Source organism: Equus przewalskii, chromosome 1 (assembly GCF_037783145.1).
Source record: "Equus przewalskii isolate Varuska chromosome 1, EquPr2, whole genome shotgun sequence".
Classification (NCBI taxonomy): domain Eukaryota; kingdom Metazoa; phylum Chordata; class Mammalia; order Perissodactyla; family Equidae; genus Equus; species Equus przewalskii.
Window position 1 is genome coordinate 56610113 of NC_091831.1, and position 21296 is coordinate 56631408.

At 36.4% G+C, this 21296-nt stretch overlaps 1 protein-coding gene across 17 annotated transcripts in view; it reads right to left on the reverse strand.

Annotated features, from left to right (window-relative positions):
• HERC4 (HECT and RLD domain containing E3 ubiquitin protein ligase 4) overlaps nucleotides 1-20839 on the reverse strand; it is a 141033-nt gene extending 120194 nt beyond the window's left edge. For 12 of the 17 annotated variants that reach the window (XR_011523882.1, XR_011523885.1, XR_011523878.1 and 9 more), the window contains exons 1-3: nucleotides 20553-20693; nucleotides 19252-19282; nucleotides 18469-18773 (exon numbers count right to left, since the gene is read on the reverse strand). Coding sequence is in view for 4 of the 17 variants with exons in the window: in XM_070563882.1 (XP_070419983.1) it covers nucleotides 18469-18694 (226 nt within the window). In the remaining 13 variants the exon portion in view is untranslated. Of the gene's footprint in view, nucleotides 1-13988; nucleotides 14121-18468; nucleotides 18774-19251; nucleotides 19283-20552 lie in introns of those variants that run through there. The other 5 variants (XM_070563911.1, XM_070563908.1, XM_070563898.1 and 2 more) reach the window with 2 other exon arrangements.
• Nucleotides 20840-21296: the final 457 nt, after the last annotated feature.

Here is a 21296-nt window from a genome sequence, read left to right on the forward strand (position 1 = left end):
TAAAGGTAATACTATACAATACCATTAGTAACATATTCACAACTACCATGTCTTAAAAGCTGCATCTTATTCAAAATTCTAAAACAGCTATTTGAAGGAAAATATAAACATTATCATCCTCTTTCACCTACAGATCTCAAAATCTTGTTGTGGGATGAACTGTGTTCTCCCAAAATTCATATGCTGAAGTCCTAATTCCCAGTACCTCAGAATGTGATCTTATTTGGAAAAAGGGTCACAGTATGTGAAAAAAAAAAAAAATGTAATTAGTTAAGATGAGGTCATACAGAAGTAGAGTAGGCTCCTAATATAATATGATTGGTGTCCTAATAAAAAGGGGATTTGGTCACAGACAGGTACACAGGGAGAATGCCACGTGAAGGAATGCCTAAGACTGCCAGCAAACCACCAGAAGCTAAGAGAGAGGCCTGGAACAGATCCTTTCTTCTTAGCCTTTAGAAGGAAGCAACCCTGCTGACATCTGATCTTGGATTTCTAGCCTCCAGAGCTATGCTATAACACATTTCTGTTATTTAACCCACCCAGTTTGTGGTACTTCGTAATGGCAGCCCCAGCAAAAAAATTTATACACTTGAATAAATGTTTTCAGGTTCAAAACATGCCTGTCAAGTTAGCTAAGTATTACCATCTATGTTTTAAAGGCTAGACACAGAAACAAATAACTTATTCTGAATAATTCAATCATAGATAAGCTTGATTTTGAAATTTACAAGTTTCTATTTCATAATTACATTATTATTTCCATGCCAAAGGGTTAAAAAAAAGGGCAAAAAAAATTTACACAAAATTGGCACAAGATATTTTTATAAACAATCTTCAAAACAGAAGGCAAAAAAACACCTTTTAGAGAGCAAGTTGGCAATATGTATTACAATTCTAAACATGCATGCCTTCTAACCCAGAAATCTTCCTTTTAGAAATTTATTATGTATTATAAAATTATGTTTACTGACTCACAGTTTGTAATCGGGAAAAAGAACAAGAGGAAATAACCTGATTTCCAGTAATAGGTAGATAAATTATGGAATATCCATGTAATAGAAATTGATGCTTCTATTAAAAAGAATGTCCATATAGTAACATGACAAGATAGAAATAAATTAAATGAAAACGCAAACCAGAGAATTTTATGTATATGTGTATAGAATTATGTATTTTAATATAGGTATAAAAGATATGAAAATATAAATAAATCATAGTAGTCATCTTTAAGATGTAGGGAAAAAAGTGGCTTCCATTTTTTAAATCACACATTTCTATAACTCTGAAAAAGAAATAAAGTACATGTATTACTCAAGTAATCAGAAAAAAGGGGTTATTTTTCATTTATTTAATTTTTTTGGTGAGGAAAATTGGCCCTCAGCTAAAATCTGTTGCCAATCTTCCTCTTCTTGCTTGAGGAAGATTGTCACTGAGTTAACATCTGTGTCAATCTTCCTCTATTTTACGCAGGATGCCACCACAGCATGGCCAGACAGGCAGTTCTAAGTCCCCACCAATGATCCAAACCCACGAATCCTGGGCCACCAAAGTGGAGTTTGCAAACTTAATCACTACGCCACTGGGCCAGCCCCAAAAGAGATTTTTGTTTAGGGTATAAGAAGTCCCCAATTTATAAATGACCCTGAACCCCACAGGAACAAATGTCCTTTGTTTCCTGAAATCAAAACACTGGCAAAATAACCAGCCTGGCATGATAGATTTTCTTACCTAGGAAACAGAGTCTATAGTCGGTATCGTTTAGCTTTAAAATGTGACATACAGGGGGCCAGCCCCTTGGCTGAGCAGTTAAGTTCATGCACTCCACTTTGGTGGCCCAGGGTTTCACTGGTTCGGATCCTGGGCACGGACCCAGCACCACTCAACAAGCCATGCTGACGCAGCGTCCCACATGCCACAACTAGAAGGGCCCACAACTAAAAATATACAACTATGTACTGGGGGGCTTTCGGGAGAAGGAAAAATAAAATCTTTAAAAAAAATAAAAAAATAAAATGTGACACACAGTTAAGTTAAATACTGCCCACAAACATCGATCCTAACCTTTCTGGAACTGACAAAGCAAGAGAGTTAAACAAGCCAGGATAGGTGAAGGGTGGAGATAAACTTCTGACATCCAAATTTAAAACTCAAATGAATTTTCCTATGAAACGTCACAAAGGTCAGTTAAATATAATTATTGATGGAATATATATCTGGGTAAATGTGTTTTTAAAGAAGACTGGTTTGAAAACCTACTTATGATATCTAACAATACTTCCATAAGCAAAGAAAAATTAAAAGTTTTTAAAAACACAATTCATTCATAAACCTAGGACTATCTGGTATAAAAGTACAATTACCAAGCATGATTCAAGTCCACAATCTTAACTCTTAAGATGGTCTATGAGTTTAATGAAGCCCTACATGTATTTTTAATTTAAAAAAAAACTGAATTCCAACAAAGTTTAAACTATCAATGTTTTATATAGAGAACAAAAAATCTTTGATGTTTTATGTTCAAGTTATCAAGACCTAAGAAACAATACTTTATAAATAGCAACAAGCACAGCCATGTTGGTAACAATCACAAAACTGAGCTGAGAAGAAACACACTGTTAAATAGCTAATTTAAAGAGGAACCATTTCAATTCCTTAGTAAATGTTTAATTCTGCCAGAGCTTGTTTCAAAATCCTCTGTCCTACCATGTCTCCCTAGTTGCTATAAATACCGGTTTCCTCTTCCCTTCTCTCTGAATAACTGGAAACTCTAATTCGAGCAATGCAACATGCACTTAAAATCCATCTCTAAAAATTTAAAGTTCACAAGATACTATATTATGAAATTAAAAAGGTGTTATAACTCCATTCTTGTTTAAAAACAAATATATTTTTAAACACACAGCCCCAATATATATGTGGAGAAAAGACTGAGAAAATAAATAATAAAATTATTAACATTGGTTACAAGTGTTTTTTTTCTTCTTATGGTTCTTTGTTTAATTAAACAACTGAATGTGTAGTTGATGCATTTTATGATTATGACTTTTTAAAGATAAAGAAATCAATCACATGGGATTGCTGAATAGCACCAATAAATAATTCAGAATGCTTTTTTTTTTTTTTTTACTTTAATTATACTGCTAACCTTGTTACAAAGATAAATAATAAGGGGCCGGCCCTATGGCCAAGTGGTTAAGTTCACGCATTCTGCTTCAGCAGCCTGGGGTTTCACTGGTTCGGATCCTGGGCACAGACCTAGCACCACTCATCAGGCCATGCTGACGCAGCGTCACACATATCACAACCAGAAGGACCTACAACTAGAATATACAACTACGTACTGGGGGACTTTGAGGAGAAGAAGAAGAAGAGAAAAAAAAGACTGGCAACAGATGTTAGCTCAGGTGCCAAGCTTAAAAAAAAGATAAATAATAAAAAAGCTATTTCACTCGAGGCACATACTTTCCTATTCCTCAAGTGAAATTATTGTTTATTGACACTTTTTAAAGAATCTCTAATATAATGCATATAATGATTATCATAAAATAGAAAGCAAATTAAGATTTAAAGAAATAAAGCTAAGGGGGCCGGCCCGGTGGTGCAGCGGTTAAGCTCACACATTCCACTTCGGTTTGGATCCCAGGTGAGGACATAGCACTGCTTGGCAAAAAGCCATGCTGTGGTAGGCGTCCCATGTATAAAGCAGAGGAAGATGGGCATGGATGTTAGCTCAGGGCCAGTCTTCCTCAGGAAAAAGAGGAGAATTGGCAGTAGTTAGCTGAGGGCTAATCTTCCTCAAAAAAAAAAGCAAGGAAGCAAGCAAAAACATCAAAAAATTAAATTAAGGGGCTGGCCTGGTGGCATAATGGTTAAGTTCGCACACTTCACTTTGGTGCAAACCCAGGGTTCGCAGGTGTGGATCCCAAGTGTGGACCTAGCACTACTTACCAAGCCATGCTGTGACAGCACCCCACATAAAATAGAGGAAGACTGGCACAGATGTTAGCTCAGTGACAATCTTCCTCAAGTAAAAAGAGGAGGATTGGCAAGAGATGTTAGCTCAGGGCCAATCTTCCCCCCCAAAAAAAAAATTAAAGGAAAATGTTTATTCTCTAAAATTATTACCCAAAATTACTAATAAGAATGTGGAATGCCACAATCCACCACAAAAACATTTTTTGGGGGGTGAGGAAGATTGGCCCTGAACTAACATCTGTTGCCAATCTTTTTTTTTTTCCTCCTCCCCAAAGCCCCAGCACATAGTTGTATATCCTAGTTGTAAGACATTCTAGTTCTCCTATGTGGGACGCCACGACAGCATGGCCTGATGAGCAGTGTGAAGGTCCACACCTGGATCCAGACCTGCGAACCCTGGGCTGCCAAAGCAGAGCACACAAACTTAACCACTTGGCCACGAGGCTGGCCCACAAAAACATTTTAATGAGTTCTTTGACAAAATCTAAAGTTAATATAAAGCAACTTACATGTCTTAGTTGATAGCCCACAATAAAATAAGGTTTATATGGAGATTTAACTGATTAGATCAAAAAGTTCTTTATAATGGATTATGATTACAAGATTGTACCCCTTTTATGCATTCTATCTACATACAGGTATGCTATTAACACACAAACAGCTTATTATGTGCCTGGCACTGTGCTTCTAAGCACTTTATTTAATCTCATTTAATCCTCATAACACCATGAGGCAGATGTACCATCATCCCTACTTCACAGATAAAAGCACTAAGACCTAAACATTTCCCTATTTATGAACTGCTATCCTTCTTTTAATATTATTTAAATAAGGTTATGTTTTACAATTTATTTTCAAAATACACTTAAAATTTTATAAATACTTAGGGCTTTACAATATTTTTTCTTTAGAAAAGTCCTTTTTGGATGTCTAGGAAGTGTTGAAATTAATTGCTTTGAAGAGGAAAGGAGAAGTAAAGTTGAAATAAAGACTAACACAAATAAAATATCAGTCAAATAGCTGCCTTTACTTCAATTTCTTTTTAAGACAAGCAAGAACGAACCCTCAGAATATACGACTAGAGTTCTTGTTTTTTGTTTTCTTAGATTATTAGTATATCTGGCATCCATTCAACACAGGGCCAATTATATTAACTGTATTTTCCTCTTTTCTGTATTCTTGATGCTCTGCCATTGGGGGGATGGGGGGGATGGTGGCCCTTACAGACCCCAGAAGAGAGGGCCCCTCCCAGGGCTAATTCCTAACGATAACAACTTGCCTACCAGCATGCCTTTCAAATGTAAACCAACCAATCCAGAGTTGATACCACCAACTATTTCCTTATCTAACCCTCACACACCAAGCCAGTATTTCCCCCACCCTCAATCATCCCAGGGCCAGGTACCAGGAAACTAGAAACCAACCCTATAGGCCAAAGCCTGGAGGAATTAAGCAAACTAGTCAATCCTAAACTGTTTTCTGCCCAGCCTTGCCTTTCCCAGGGAAACTCCAATAAAGGCCATGACCTAAGAACTCCCCTGTGATTGTCTTCTGCCTTCTGACTGCCGTTGTGTCTTCTCCTGTGGCCTAGGACAGCATGAGGTGACCTCCCCTCTCTCTGGGACCCCTGAGTATAATTAACTTCTTCCAAGCCTCAATCTTGTTTCCTCTTATGGCTGCACCAACTTTACCATACCATATCCAATATGTACATTCTTAGAACAGTTTTAGACTTAAAAATTTTGGTTTATAACATGGCTGACAGCCATCAGACACATTAAAACAAGAAACTACCTATAATTTTCTTCCCTTCCTATGGCACATCCAATAAAATACATTGATCATGTGTTCATTCAACAAACCCCATGTTCCTTCTGTGTGTACCACTGTGTTGTCACTATAGTGATAAAGATGTATAAGACAAGGTTTCTAACCTCCAGGAGCTGACGTGGTAGAGAAGATTTTTATCCAATTATATATAATAAGAAGACAGCAATGCAACTTATTAATTTACTGAATGTCAGGTAACTGTGCTTGGTACTGTACAAAACATGTGACTTGAGTTCTTACAAGAGTGACCAGGAAGATGTAGGAGATGGTACTTCAGCTGGGCAACATTCAAGAGACAGAAATGGAAATATGCCTTATAAATATTAACCTGGAATTAATAAAAAGGATGGAATGGAGCAGGGAGATCAGTTAGAAAACTACTGCCACAGTTTTTGCATAGACCAGCAATGGTCTAACTAGAAGAAAAACAATTTTAGATTGAGATAGGAGGAAACTAACAGCCCAAGAGTTTAAAGTAACTAGCTCAAGGTTACATGTTTTGGTATTTGCAAAGGAAATGAAAAGACAGAACAGGAGAGTTACTGAGAAAAGAATCAATAAGATTTAGCAATTGAGTCAATATTGGTGCTCCAGACTCGGAAGCAGACCCTAAGGTGAATCTAGGGTTTGAACCTAAGTGAATTCAAGAAGCATGAATAAACAAGTAACTCCTAGTTGTTGTTGCAGTTTGTTTTAGAGAGATGGAGACAGCTAACTTAGAGCACAATGGTTTCCATTTAAAATGTTCTTTGTTTTGTTCTCCACATTTTATCAGTTTTATAACCTCAAAAATATGTTATTTGTCTTTAAATTTCTGCCATAGTCAAGCACCATATAAACAGTGAATGCCCTGTTTATTAACAGCATATTTATGCACTAAGGAAGTAAATTTAGGCACACTGGTGTTAAAATAAGCAAAAATGCAAAATAAAAATAGAAAAGTGCAATAGAATGCATTTATTTAAATTTAAAGGTCAGCTTATCATTTTGAGAGGGACAGAGTTTAAAAGTGTGAATAAGCAGAATTTATTCAAGTGTCTATGTTCTTCAAAATATCAGTACACAAACTATACCTTCTGTTACAGACTGAATGTGTACCCCCCAAATTCATATGTTGAAAATCCTAAACCCCTCAATGTGATGGTATCAGGAGGTGGGGCCTTTGGGAGGTGATTAAGTCACGAGAGTAGAGCCCTCGTGAATGATATTAGTGTCCTTGTCCAGAGAGCTCCCTCACTCCTTCTGCCATGTGAGGACACAGCGAGAAGATGGCCATTTATGAACCAGGAAGTGGGTCCCCACCAGACACCAAATCTGTTAGCACCTTGATCTTGTGACTCCCCAGCCTCAAGAACCATGATAAATATACGTTTGTTGTTTAAGCCACCCAGACTATAATCATTTTGTTACAGCAGCCTGAATGGACTAAGACATCTTCTAATTATTCATCATCAAATAAACTTTTGAAAATAAAGGATGAATCTAACTTCCATCATTTATATGCTTCTCAGGAACAAAAAAGGCATATTTAATTCTTTCATTTTTCTATATCATTATATCTTTAAAGTCTGATATAAAGGAATCCAATTAATTTTATGTCTTGCTTCAATATTTTTTGAAATTTTGGCATAATTTTGGAAATTGCTGGCATAAGCTCCAACAAGGTAATTGAAGACTAAAGGTAAAGAGGTACTTTCATGCTTAGCACAATGTCTGGGACATAGTAGGAAGACACTCATTTGCTGAATAAATGCCTGAACTTCAGCTGAAAATGAAAAGATATGTATCGTCTATCTGAGGCAAATACGTAAACAGCATATTACCCAAAGAGTATAAACAGACCTAAAATTAAATTCCCACTCTAATATTAACAGCTTTTTTCTCTTAAGCAAACATTTATTGAGCACTCACCACATGCCAGGCATTGTTCTTTGCACTTCATGTGTTATCTCACTTAATCCTCACAACCAACCTAAGAGTTTGGCATGATTATTGTAATTTTACAGAAGAGGACACTTAAGCACAGAGAGGCTAAGTAATGTGCCCAAGATAACACAGCTAAGAAGTAACAGCGCCAGGATTTGTATCCAAGCACGCTAATTCCAGAGCCTATCGTTCTTTAAAAAAATATTTCATAGATAACATGCTTATATTGTTCATTCAAAAAAAAAGGTATGCAGTGAAAAATCCGTGTGTATCATGCAAGTCCTCCACCAACCTAGCTCTCACCCCTTATCCTACCTCCGCACCAAACTAGCTACTGTTATTAGTTTTATGTATCCTTCCAGGGTTTTTATGTATCTATAAGCAAATACAAGTGTGTGTGTATATACATTATATATATATATATTTTCTTTACCACAAATGTAGCTTTCTATACAATGTTCTACACCTTGTTCTTTTTACTTAATGTATCTTAGAGAGCTTTCCCTATTAGTACACAAAGAACCCCTTTATTCTTTTCACAACTGCACAGCATTATTACATTGATTGAATGGACCATAATTTATCTTACCAGTTCCCAACAGACAGTCATAAAGTTATTTCTAATGTTTTGCTATTATAAACAATGTTCCAGTAATATATCATTTTGTACATGTAAAAATGTAGCTATCAGAGCAAGAGCTATATTCTCGGACCTCTTGGAGAAACAGTATGTACATTTGTAATTCTGACATACGCTGGCCAAATACTCTCTTAAGAGTTTATCAACTTACACTAATAACCTATGAAAACTTGTTTACTGACAGCCTCACCATACAGAGTATATTGTCAAACTTAAGGATTTTTGTTAACTTGGTATGTGAAAAAATGGTCCCACAGTGTAGTCAGTCTTCTGCATTTCTTTTAATATGGATGAGGTTGAAGAGTAGTAATTCATTTAATAGCCATTTCTATTTCCTTCTCTCTGAATTACCTGTTCATATCCTTTGCCCTTTTTGCTAATGGATTATTTTCTCTTTACATCTTCAATTTCTAGGAGTGATTTATATATCTGGGAGATTAGCATTCTGATTATAGCATGAGTCATAAATATTTTCCCACTTGTCTTTTAACTGTTTACAGGGATTTCCACCTAACAAAATTATTTTTACTTTCGTGTAGTTTCTTTTCTATACCTCTTCACAATTCAGTTAGAAAGGCTTTCCTGGCTCCAAAATAATACACAAATTTGCCCATGTTTTCTTTGAGCCTAATTATCATTACAGTCTTTACATTTAAATATTTGACTCATTTGGAATTTACCCAAATATATACATCGAGTGAGGTATTAATCCAACTTTTTTATTCCCTACATGATGCTCCTACTTATTCCAAGATATTTATTTAACAGCCCCCACTTGGTGATATGGGTGTATGCCTGGGCTTCTGTTTTATTGGTTTAATGTGTCCATTTGTGAGGTAGTTTTAACAATTAAGGCTTTAAAATTAAAATATGTTAATATCTACTATATATATTTCTGCTCTTTATTTTTCAGAGTTTTCCTGGCTACTTTGGTTTATTTTTCCTACGTGAACTAGAGAAACCATTTGTCTAGTTCCCCGCAGCACCCCCACCAAAAAAAACACTTGGTATTTTTATTAGAATCAGATTAAATTGACTAATTTTAGAGAAAAGTGACAGGTTTATGTAGGTTGAGTATTCCTATCCACAAATGTATTTTCCATTATTCAAGTTTTTTGTGACCTTCAGAAGTGCTTTCATATAAGTCTTGCACATTTCTTAGGTTACTCCTGGGTCACCTTATCTTTTTCTTACTATTATAAATGGTGTCTTTTATTTTACTGTTGACATCTAATTGGTTCTTGTTTCCACAACTTTTTTTTTCTCCTTTTCTCCCCAAAGCCCCCCCAGTATATAGTTGTATATTTTTAGTTGTGCATCCTTCTAGTTGTGGCATGTGGGATGCTGCCTTAGCATGGCTTGATGAGCAGTGCCATGTCCGCATCCAGGATCCGAAATGGTGAAACCCTGGGCTGCTGAAGCGGAGCACACAAACTTAATCACTCAGCCACAGGGCTGGCGCCTCCACAACATTTTAATTTTGACTTTGGGCAAGTTATTTAAACTCCTGAAGTTGTATTTCCCTCACCTATAAAACTGAGCTACTAAGTACTGTGCAGGGTTGTTTTAAGACTTTTGGATAATTAATAAAGGATCTGGCACAGTGCCTGGCACATAATGGTGGTTACCATTATTATTTATATTAGCAATTTAGTAGCTAAGTAATATATTCTAAATAATATTCTCATTATTAAATTTGTCTCCAATTATGAAGTTTGTATCTTCCTTCTCTCTTTACATTGTCATATCAACTTCTACGTGTTCCCTTTTCCCCTTATTCCCAGTTTCAGAGGCTTACTCAACTCCCCAAGTGAGTGTAGAAATAGATCTGTGTTCAGGCACAGGTAACACCTAAGTGTCAGACTTTTACCTAATTACTCTCCAGAAGACAAGTGTAGGTCCATGAAGTTCACTCCTGTTAGAAAGCCTAGTTACAAAATCTATTGCTGAGCAATACTTGGATCAGAAATCAGAAAGTATACCTGTGCTGACTGATAAATACATGGGATCAATTGTGGGACGTAATCTAAAATCTACTTTACTCTCATCATGCCACACTAAGAAGATCACAAACTTCTTCAAATAACATAGGTAAAGCAGTTAGCCCTTCCTCCAACTGTGTTCAAATGCTCCTAATTCTGCTCCTTAGGGTTTCTTTTAGCATTACCCTGTTCCTTCCCTACTCCCATTACCCTTTCCCGAAACAACAGCATCATCTCAGAGGGCAGATTTCCCAGGGATCCTTGCCTATATGTCAGCACAGATACAATTTATAGTTACAATTATTTCAGAGATTAGTGGAACCAAAAGCAACTTCTATGTAATTGCATCTTGGGACTTCAAAAGCTTTGTTTCTGTAAAATCTGCAAAGAAGTCACAAAGTCAGATTTAATTAACTAATAGGTTTGTATCAGTTAAGCAAGAATAAGCAAATGAACCTATTAATAAAATTCAAATGAGCAGGCTATCAGATGGTACCTAGCAAATAAATGTTTTAATTTTACCTATACATAAAAATTCAAGTTTACAAAACAGATGAAGTAGAGCACGCAACGATTTAGGTTACCTTAAATTTACAAAGAAGTTATATCACCAAGTACTTTAAATAGTCTCCCAAAAGCACAAAATTAAGTATTGTTAATGGATTATTAATCACTTGATAGGTTGGAACCAGGAAAGAATTTACAGTTGGAATGTTAGCCTACTTTGAACTGAAGATAAAAAACTGGAAATAAAACATTTTATGCCTTTAACCCTGATCTTTCTTCTCACTTACAGTACTGAATTTCTTACTGATCAATGAATACTGTTACCAAGTTCAAAACAAAATTCACCTCACCAAATCTTTTCTCTCTCCTCCTAAAACAAAAAATAAACATTCCTCCTCTTGCCAGATTCTCTATTTTTATTAATTAGTGATTCAACCTAGAATCATACCTGGCACCTACAATTACCCTTACCGTTCACTTCCATCTGGTTACCAAAGCCTGTCCATTTTTCCCGCCTCCCTAATCTGTTCTTGATCTACTTGCTTCCTTCTTGTTTTAAAGGACTCCAATTACAGCCTAACTAATTTCTTTACCTCCAAATTTTCTCTCCTCCTATACAGAAATGTGATAATTTCCGTTACACACTATCAGTGGATATCCACCAAATTAAATTTAAGCTCCCTAATTTGATTAATTCTATAATCTGACCTCAATTTTACCTATCTAAAACTGCTCACACATTTCAGTTAACTGGACTACTATTCCCTTAATAAGCCTCAAAACTGCCTATCGCAATTTGAGCTGCTCTACCTATAAAGCACTCTTCATTCTTTCCTCCTTGAAATACTATATATCCTTCCAGTCTATACGCCATCTTCCCTATAGAAACTCACCTACAATCTACTCCATCCCAAATGGCTACACTATTCATTACTACACAGTACTGCTTATGCATCTTATAACTCTTAGCACATTTTATATGTATTTCTATTTACTTGTGTACTTGTTTTATCTTCCCTTCTAGATTTTTAAATGACACCCATTACATAATACTCAAAAGCTTGTCAAACGAATACATTTTAAAAACTTTCATTTACAAGCATCTTCTTATAAGCTTATCAAATTTATAAAGTGCAGCACAGCTGTGCTTAAAATTTTAAAAATAAATTGTTATCGTTCCTTCTAGATTTGCTACAACTAAAGATGTTCTTTTTCCTACAGAAATAAACAGAGATACAAATAAAGACTAAATTGATGTATATGTTCACGGTAGCACTACTTATAACAAAAATCGGAAATAAATTCCAAAAAGTAGGAGAACACAAGTAAATCTTGGTATATTTAAATTTGAAATGTTAAATTATCATTAGTGATATCCCTAAAAAATATTTTAAAACATGGGAGAAATACATACTAAATTATTATTCAACTATTACTGAAAAAAAAAGTTGAGATATAAGAACATACTTCCACTTTGTAATCGGAAACAATATATTAAAATAGAAAAAGTGCCAAATGACAACAGTATTTGTCTATGTATGATGGCATTATGGTTGATTTTTACTTTCCTATATCTCAAATTCTCTATCAAGAATATGTAATACATTTATAATTAGAAAAAACTATAAAAAACTAAAAATGTGTTATTTCAGAATACTGTAACACCTAGCAAAGGAATAAAATGAGACTAAACTTAGATATTAATAAAGAAATAATCAGGATATTTTAAAATAATGTAAAAAACACATTACTAAAGAATTGTAGAATGTTTTCTTTACAGCCAAGAAAAGCTAACCTAAAATTCTGCCATGCTAGAGCTGAAGAAAAAAGAGTAATTCCAGGTAAAAAAAATTATACAGTTTAAAGACTGGGCCACCAAAATATAAGAAATTTCCCTTTTAACAAAAATAACTCCAGTAACACAATTCTACACAGCACAGGTTTTTCTTGCATGTAAAGTAACTATCATAATTCATTAAGATAAAAAATAATTATTGCCCTTTTAATTCCATCAGCGTGAAAATAATCCATAGAAGCTGAAAAGAGATAAACCATAGGTTCTTTAATTTGGTTTCTTCGTTAACGCTTCCCACTTTTCTACTCACTAACATAATCCTAGCCCAAAGAAACCCTTGTAACAATGTCTGAATAAATTTCCTCCATTGGGTTTTCCTTAATATATATCCCAAGTACCTGATAAGCTTTATAGCCTAAGAAATAAGAAAACTAAATATCTATGAAGTGAGACATTTCTTCAAAGCAATTTTAAAAAGTTTCTAAGAAATGAGCTTCAACAGTGCTACATTTGCATGACATATAGGGAACATGGAACCCTAAGAATACTTACTAAGGAGATGATGGAAACTAGAGCACCTAGGCTGTCACCTGCAACAAAAATCCTTAATAACTGCTCAAACTGTGGAACTAAAATCTACTGTACTCCTATTCTTTCAAGGAAAGTACATGGCTTACTTCTAATCAGATAAAAACACTAAAATACCAAACACAAAGAGAAAATCATTGGTTCCAATTCCTTTAAAGAAGGCTCTGTTAATATGCTCAGATTAGGCATCTACTGCAATTAGTCTTCTACACAGGTTAAAGATTTTATAAAGCATTCACCAAACCAATGCATCCTACAGAGACACATGGCAGACTGATACAACATAACTAATCCAAGTTCCAATGTTAGCCACCAAATCAGTTGTGCCTGGCAGTTACTCTGGACCTTGGAGAGTAGCACAGCATAGCATTAGACAACAAAGGGATATCGAATATGATATATAACAAAGGAAAGAGAAAAGACTGGATGTTACTACAGTAAGTTTTTGTTCATTTTTTAAAATATTCTGCTTACCACACAAAGTTATAATTAAGTAGCAAGGTGGTATCATAATGCAAGCATCTTGGTAAAATAATTATTTACTTCAATAGGCCATCAATCAGAATGGCAAAGAAACAATCTGTGCATTAGTATTTGATCTGCTTCAAACAGAAGATATTACTGCAAATAATTCTAAACATAAGTACAATTTAGTGAATAAGTAGGAGACTGGTAGACTTAAATTTTCAGATTCAATTTATAGCTGTTCACCAGTCACCTGCTGTTTTGACAAGTTACTTACCAACTGTGCTGCCATTTCTCCGTAAATTTATCCCCTAAGATGAGGATAATTCTTGCAAACTGTGTCACAAGCATTTTGAAAGGAACCATGAGTTATTGTGTAATGCTCTTGAAATTCCTCAGATGTAGGGTCCTACACAAAGTAAAGTATTATTATACATCTCTCTAACAGTAGTCATCTGTTTGCATCATGATTTTTTTCCCTACCCTTGACTCTGTGATTCTTGGGCACTAACCTTTCTCAAAGTAAAGCATCCAAAGCAAGCCTCCATTCCTGACCCAAGTAATTACTTTTTTCAAGTCTTCATATCATCCACATCTTTCTCTTTCTTAAAAGGTATCGTGAAAATGAGGAGTTATAAAACATCATGAATTTCTTTGGTATTACATGCTTTAGTTCAATATGGAGGATTTGTGGGTTAGATGGCATTTTTAATCTGCTCTTCAGTGAAAATTTTATTTCCCATATATATACATTTATTTTCCTACAGTACTTTTTAAATTTCAATTATATTTTAAGCAGTTCATTTGTAGATTTATGTTTTAGGAACAGAGAGTGCGGGTCAGAAAATTAAGACACAAAAAAGGCAAGCAAGAAATTACTGCTATGTGACCAAAATGCTTTTATTAGAATGACCCAACAGTAGAAATTACACTTTTGGGATACAGGAAAGAGAAATGAACGCTCATAATCTTTATATCTTCTGTAGAAGAGCTGAGCATAAGCTACAATAAATTTTATCATACTATTCAAAACTTTATTGCTGACTTTGCTAATCAAGTTCGTCTGAGGTTCAAGAATAAAATACATATATTTGAATTTTTAGCTTGTGTTGGTACAACATCACATCTTGAATACAGAACTCTCAGTCTACTTGTACGGTTCCTAAAATGGCTTCTCTCTGAATTTATGGGGGGCGGGGGGGATGGATAAAACATGATATCTTCATTGTATAACCTCAATTATGAAACAGTAATTTTTAAGAGATATTTTTAAGCTGCAGAATTACATTACTGATGAAAATTAGTTTCCTCCTAGGCGAACAAATATTACACTACCTTCTAAATAAGGCAGGAGGAAAAACTTTGTGGGGTAAAGGTAAAACCACAGGATTTAGAGCGGTCTCAACATTCGCTATCCTACTGACTGTTAGTTTCAATCTGTTTTAACTTCAGTTTCTTCATCTGCCTTAGCTACCAAACAAGACTGTTGTGAGGATTAAATGAGATACTCTATTTGAAAGCACTTTGTAAACCACAAAAAGCAATCAAAACAGTCATTTTTAACAGAACTGTATCAGATTATTTACAAATTATGGCCATAAAATAGTTTAGAACTATTTCTAACATGAAACAAATGGAAATAGATGGGCAAAACATACTTTTAGGACTACGGTCACCAAATTATACCTATCATTGGATATACAGTGAGTAAATGATCTTGTTAAGAAAAGCACACTTTCCATAGGTTATCTTAAAACCTTCAGAAGTGAATTTGGAAGGAAGCATAAAAATGAAACTAACACTTTACTTAAATGGACTGGCCTAGCATATTGAAGATTAAATACATTTCCCTGTTAGCTGTGAATTAAGAAACTGAGAACCACTAGCTAAAAAAAAGGTTTAAAAAAATTCTTACAAAGGAAAAACACATACATGAAAGTGAAAGTGAAACAGACATTCACTTCTCTGGAAATAATTCAGAAAGAGATACCAGTGATAGCAAGGGGTATACATATCCAAGAGAAGGGAGATGAACATAATCTGTACTCTTGGTATAATAAAGAAAATCAGCAAAACTTTCCTATGTGGTTCCTAAAACGTCCAGAATGGAAAACTCTCAAATGTATTTACTACACTGTTAAGGCCAAGTCATCCAGTAGGTTATCACGTCTCTCAATAGCAGCTTGTCCTTAATGAATGAGGCCAACTTTCTCTTTCTCTCCTGATTATAGAATATTTAGTATACTTATAAAGCCAATCTCTATAAGAAAACAATTCTTAGCTCCCTCCTTTATGACACAAATTGAAAGATCTGATGAAGTGAGTTATGTTTATTACATGGTCATAGAAATTCAAGCAGACTTACTCAATTACCAGAAGACTTTAAAACCAATTTAAAAAGAACTCCTTATCTTCTAATTCAGTCCTCCAACTCACAAATTTAAAAAAGGGTTGAGGAAGAAGTACATTTAAATCGTTAAGGAATTATTGCAAAGGGAAATAATTTTAGTTAAAAACATTATTAAAATTTTCCAAACACCTTAAATCAAAACTGATTTTTTCTAGTCCCTATCAGAGCAATTACCTCCTTTCGAATTCTTACTTTCTCCTACCTCTGTAACCAAGGTATACACTTCAATATATCATTGAACGTGGACTTCTGGTAACAAAAAGCTTTTCTCAGGATCAGGATCCCCTCCTGTAAAACTAAGCTATTCCAGTTCCAGATTTATTTTCTGGCTATTTATGTCATTAATGATTGAATTAAACTTTAAGACTTCATTTTCTTTTTCTTTCTTTAATTCTACCCTAATCGGGTAGAATTAAATTTAAATTTCCTAGTCTCAAAGTACATAGCACGTCAAGTCAAATTTCAATTCTCTCCAGTTACTTCATTTATGTATGCCTTAACTTACAACCCAGGCTCTAAATTTTTCAAAGACAAAGTTCATGCCTTTCATTTTTCTATTCCATAGACTGTGATGTACCCTGGCCTTATTGGCCATCCTAAAGAGGTATTATAAGTTCGGTAAACCCACCCTCCCAACTTTATATTATCAAATAATGCTTCTAGGATGAATCAACAGGGTGATATAAATGTCACAATGCAATCATCACAATGTCAACATGACCACAAAGAAGCCTCTTAGGGCTAGTTAAGTTTCTCAGAATCTCCCCTATAGAGTTTAAAGCTATTCCAGGCACTATAATCATCATACTATTAGTGCACAGTGTCTACCCTTGTCCTGGACACAGAACAGGTGTTTAATAACATTTAAAAATTTTAAACCTGAGTAAATTTCAGTAACTATATTGGCAATTTCTGTGTGCTGTCTCTGTACTTTCTATTTGCCCAGTAGCCTCTCAGAAGCGATACAGAGATGTGCAGTTATTCTATGGGGCATGTTAAGTATTAGAAGAGGAACAGCCTCAATACCATGAAAATCTCAACCTGAGGCAGCATTCCAAGCTAAGCAAAAAAAGTAATGGATCCATCTGTCTCTGAAGGAGTGATAACAAATACCTATCGGTAAATTATCATTCACATCTACCAACATGACAACCTCAAGGCCTAAGATTATGAAAATCTAACACGATTCCATAAAATACTCTTAGCGAGGGAGAGTACAAGAAAGCTGCCATTTACCTTGAGTTCTGCAATAATTAAACCTACTGTATTAAGCATCACTACCATTCATCCAAAAAAATCAAATTACAAATTAAAGCAGAAGAAAAGAGACTAAAATCCTAACAATATAGAAAGGACGAAAACTATACAGCATTTACAAGTTAGAAAAGTGAGGTTTGGCATGGTAGTGAGGTGACATGAAAGATGAACAACATGCCTTAATTGAATGCCTTAATATTTTATACCTATAGTAACCTCTCAAAAGCAGACTAACAATAGAAACCACTTAAATGATGAAGTGGTAAAGAAAAATAACTGCCACAGAAAATACTTAAGTGCCATTACTGTTAAAGAAGAAACTGTAAATCAGTACAGCCGCAGTCTTACCTGAATTTACCACCTTCAGAATTAATTTTTTGTTATAATTAAAAGCAAAATTCACATGACAACGATATTTCTAAGTGTCTAAATATTTGACTTTAAAATATGTGTATCCAGGAAAACAGAACATGAAATGTGACCAAATTCCTCAAAACTCTCACATTACCATACAAATTATTTTAAATTTGGCTGATATGGCCACTATAAAATCAGGATGTCTCACAGTCACAAAACTGTTAATAACTAGTGCGGCTACTTGAAAGTAAAAGATTAGGGGAATAACAGATATTTCAAATTAAGCCAAATAAAATTACATATTTAAAATACTACAATAGGGAGAAAAATAGAACTAAGATATATTTTAGGCAAGTAAGTCAAAGCAAAAAGCGTTCACCTTAATTTTTTTTTCTTTCTGATGTATGAAAAACAAGAGAATAAATTATGCATTTAAAATCTGCCCAAGGTGGCTGAACAGTGCTTATTAAAAGAGAAACTACACACTCTATACTCTCTATTTATCCACTCTGTACCAAAGAAGATCTATACACTGCAGGCTGGTTTTCTCTATTGTTCTGCATCACCACAATTATGTTCTGAAACCAAAGCTTCATATAATAAGTGTTTACAACAGTAGTAGTTAAAAAAGAAACCGCAAAATAATTAAAGTACATAGAACCATGTAAATGTAAAGGATATATTTAACTCCTAGTTTGAAACATTACTAAAAATAAATAAATTTTCAACTTACCTGGTTTCTTTCTGGATTTTTCATGACCTAGCTGTCCTAGATCATTACATCCACAAGTGTACACCGTTCCATCATGCAGAACAAACACAGTATGTCTGAGTCCACATCCTACGTCTCGGACCTTTTTATTTATAAAAAAGTCACTTTTTCTGGGTTCTAGTACAATTTCTTCATCAATTCCACCCAAACCTAGCTGTCCAAAAGATGCATTTCCCCAGCACAACATGTTTGTAATTCTTTTGGTCTTCCAGTTTCAATAAAAAACTCCCTTCTGAAACACTGGAAAGTTGGAGATATCCCTATGTCTAAGAAGATAGAAAAAAAGTTAATATGACTTTAAAGGAAACATGATGTATAACTGCTCTTTCAAGTGCTAGGCTACAATAATCACTATATAGTAAATAAAATCTATTTTATAATACGCTACATAAGTATCATTCAGTTTCAAAAACCAATCAGTTGTATTTTTTAAAATATATCATATAGAAACATTTAGTCAAAATATATCACTCTCCATGATTCTCTGCAAAATTTAAAACATATTAACTAGTTTTGACTTTTTGTTACCTTGTGATAAACTAATCTAATAGAAACAGTCAGTACCTTGATGATCTTTTTTTTTTTCTTTTTTTGCTTTTTGCTTTAAATAACCTGAATGGGAGCAAGAAATAAGACATCTGCCCCAAAAATCAAGTACATAGTGAAAAATTTAGCCAACTACAGAATCATAAAACCTTGCAATCTCCATCAAATCACAGCATAATTAAACCTTCTAATACCTACCTCCACATCAACTGAAAACTGAAGCTCTTATCTGTAACGGAAATAAAATCAATAATGGAAACTTTAAATTTCCCACAATTTAAATGACTCTTCCAATTATTCCTACAAATAGGCCTAGAGAAAATTATGGTCCTCTCGGCAAGCCTTGATCTTAAAACAATCACCTCCAAATCAAAACAATAACACTGACCTCATTACTAATTTAATTTTAAAACTAAATCAATATACATTATTATAATAGTCGCAAAAGGAAATATGCAGTCTAAATATCAAGATTTCCCCCCCAATTCAACATTTTCTATTACGAGTGGTAACTGTGACTGAAAAATATTTCCCCCGGACAATCTATATCTACCTATACTTCTGAGACAATTATTTGAAGACGGGAAAAAACTGCAAATAAACCCAGCACTGACGATTTTTCAAGAATAGGAATGGGGGCTGGGACATTGATAGTTTGGTGGCGAAATCTGTAGAACCTTCCAGTACATTGAGTATTTCTTCTCTTGTGGAGACACAAAAACAAAGAGTCCACTTTATCTAAACCTACACAGATTTTTAAACACATCGCGTTACTAAATAACACAATTACAGGAAGTCAGGCTTATTCCCGTTGTAGCCACCCACATTCCTTACCCAGAACCCGACAAGTTTCAAAACCCAACTTTCCTACGTTCGGGGTAGCAAGTACCGAAGCTGTCCTATTCCACGACCCATCCAATAAGGGAAGTTTGATTTCATTCTTTTGGGGCATCGGAACTCGATAGTTCCCGAGAGTTCTGCATTGTCTTCCTGCACTTTATTCTTTAAAGAAGAGAGGACGGGAAAATACCCCCGATTTCAGCGCACCGGGCTCAATCCTTTTCTTTAAAAAGCCAGACGGGGAATGGGAAAGGCGTTCTCTCTCGTTCTCTCTCCAGCAACAGGTAGGAGAATGAGCAGCAGTTTCTGCCCGTCATTCCCCGAACGTGCACTCAGATCAGCTCAGGCGGCCGGGGAGAGAAACTGCCCGCACGCCGACCTCGCGGGCCGCCCAGTCAACCACGGCAGCCGCCCGCAAGCCGCAGCCGCAGGGGCCGGCGGACAAGGCTGGCACCGCAGCCCGCGAGGCCCTTCCCCTGGGAGGTGCGACGCGCCAGCCCCCAGGCCAGGGAGCCCCGACGCGGCCCTCGTCCCCGCCCCCCACCCCGAGGAAGCGCTGAGAAAGCACCCTGCGCCAGGCCGGCCTGTACCCGCCCAGCCCGGCCTGCCCGCTCCCTAACGCCGCCACACGCCCCCGACCCCCCGGGGCAACGACTGACCCGGCTCCTCAAGGCAGTGGAAGCCCGGGCCGACGGGGGGCGGCGCCTCCCCAGAGAGCGAGGCACCGCGGCAGTAGAGGCAGGTCTCCAGCTCCTGGACCCTCCTCCTTCAGACAGTGGCGGCGAACACCACGGCTCCTCCGGCGTCGGTGTCGCTGCTCCGCCGCTCCGCTGCTCCCCTCCCCGGCTCCTGTGAAACTTTACCGGGTTCCTCAGAGAAAAGCAGCCGCCACCACTGTCCAGTCCCGAAACAGCCGTCAGCGACCCGGATGGAGCGGGCGGGGAAGGACAGGAGGCGAGCGGGGCGGAGAGCACGAAGGGTGGGGAGAGCTGGGGGAAAGACTGGGTAGGAGAGGGAGAGGGAGAGGTGCCTATGCGGGGGAGGGGGAGGGTGGGCCGGAAGTGAACCGCGGAGCACGCGCGCCAGCTTGCTCACTTCCCTGCCCACGCGCCTGCGCCAGAATCCTCCCAGGGCACCCCCCCGCACCCCGACCCCAACCCCGACCCGGGCGCCTGCGCAGTGTGACGCTGTGCGTTGTTTTCAGAGGAAAATGCCAAATCCAGAAGTTGGAGTTTGCGAAGAAGAGCGGAGGTATTCGGCGTGTCTTGTAACAACGCTTTAGCGTGTACAAGGGCCTTTTAGCGAAGGAAATCTCTTCGTGTTTTGGTTTGGTTGTCTTTCTGCTCGTAGGTTCCGGTCTCTTTATTATTTTATCTTACCTTTTTCCAAGGAGAATTTGTAAA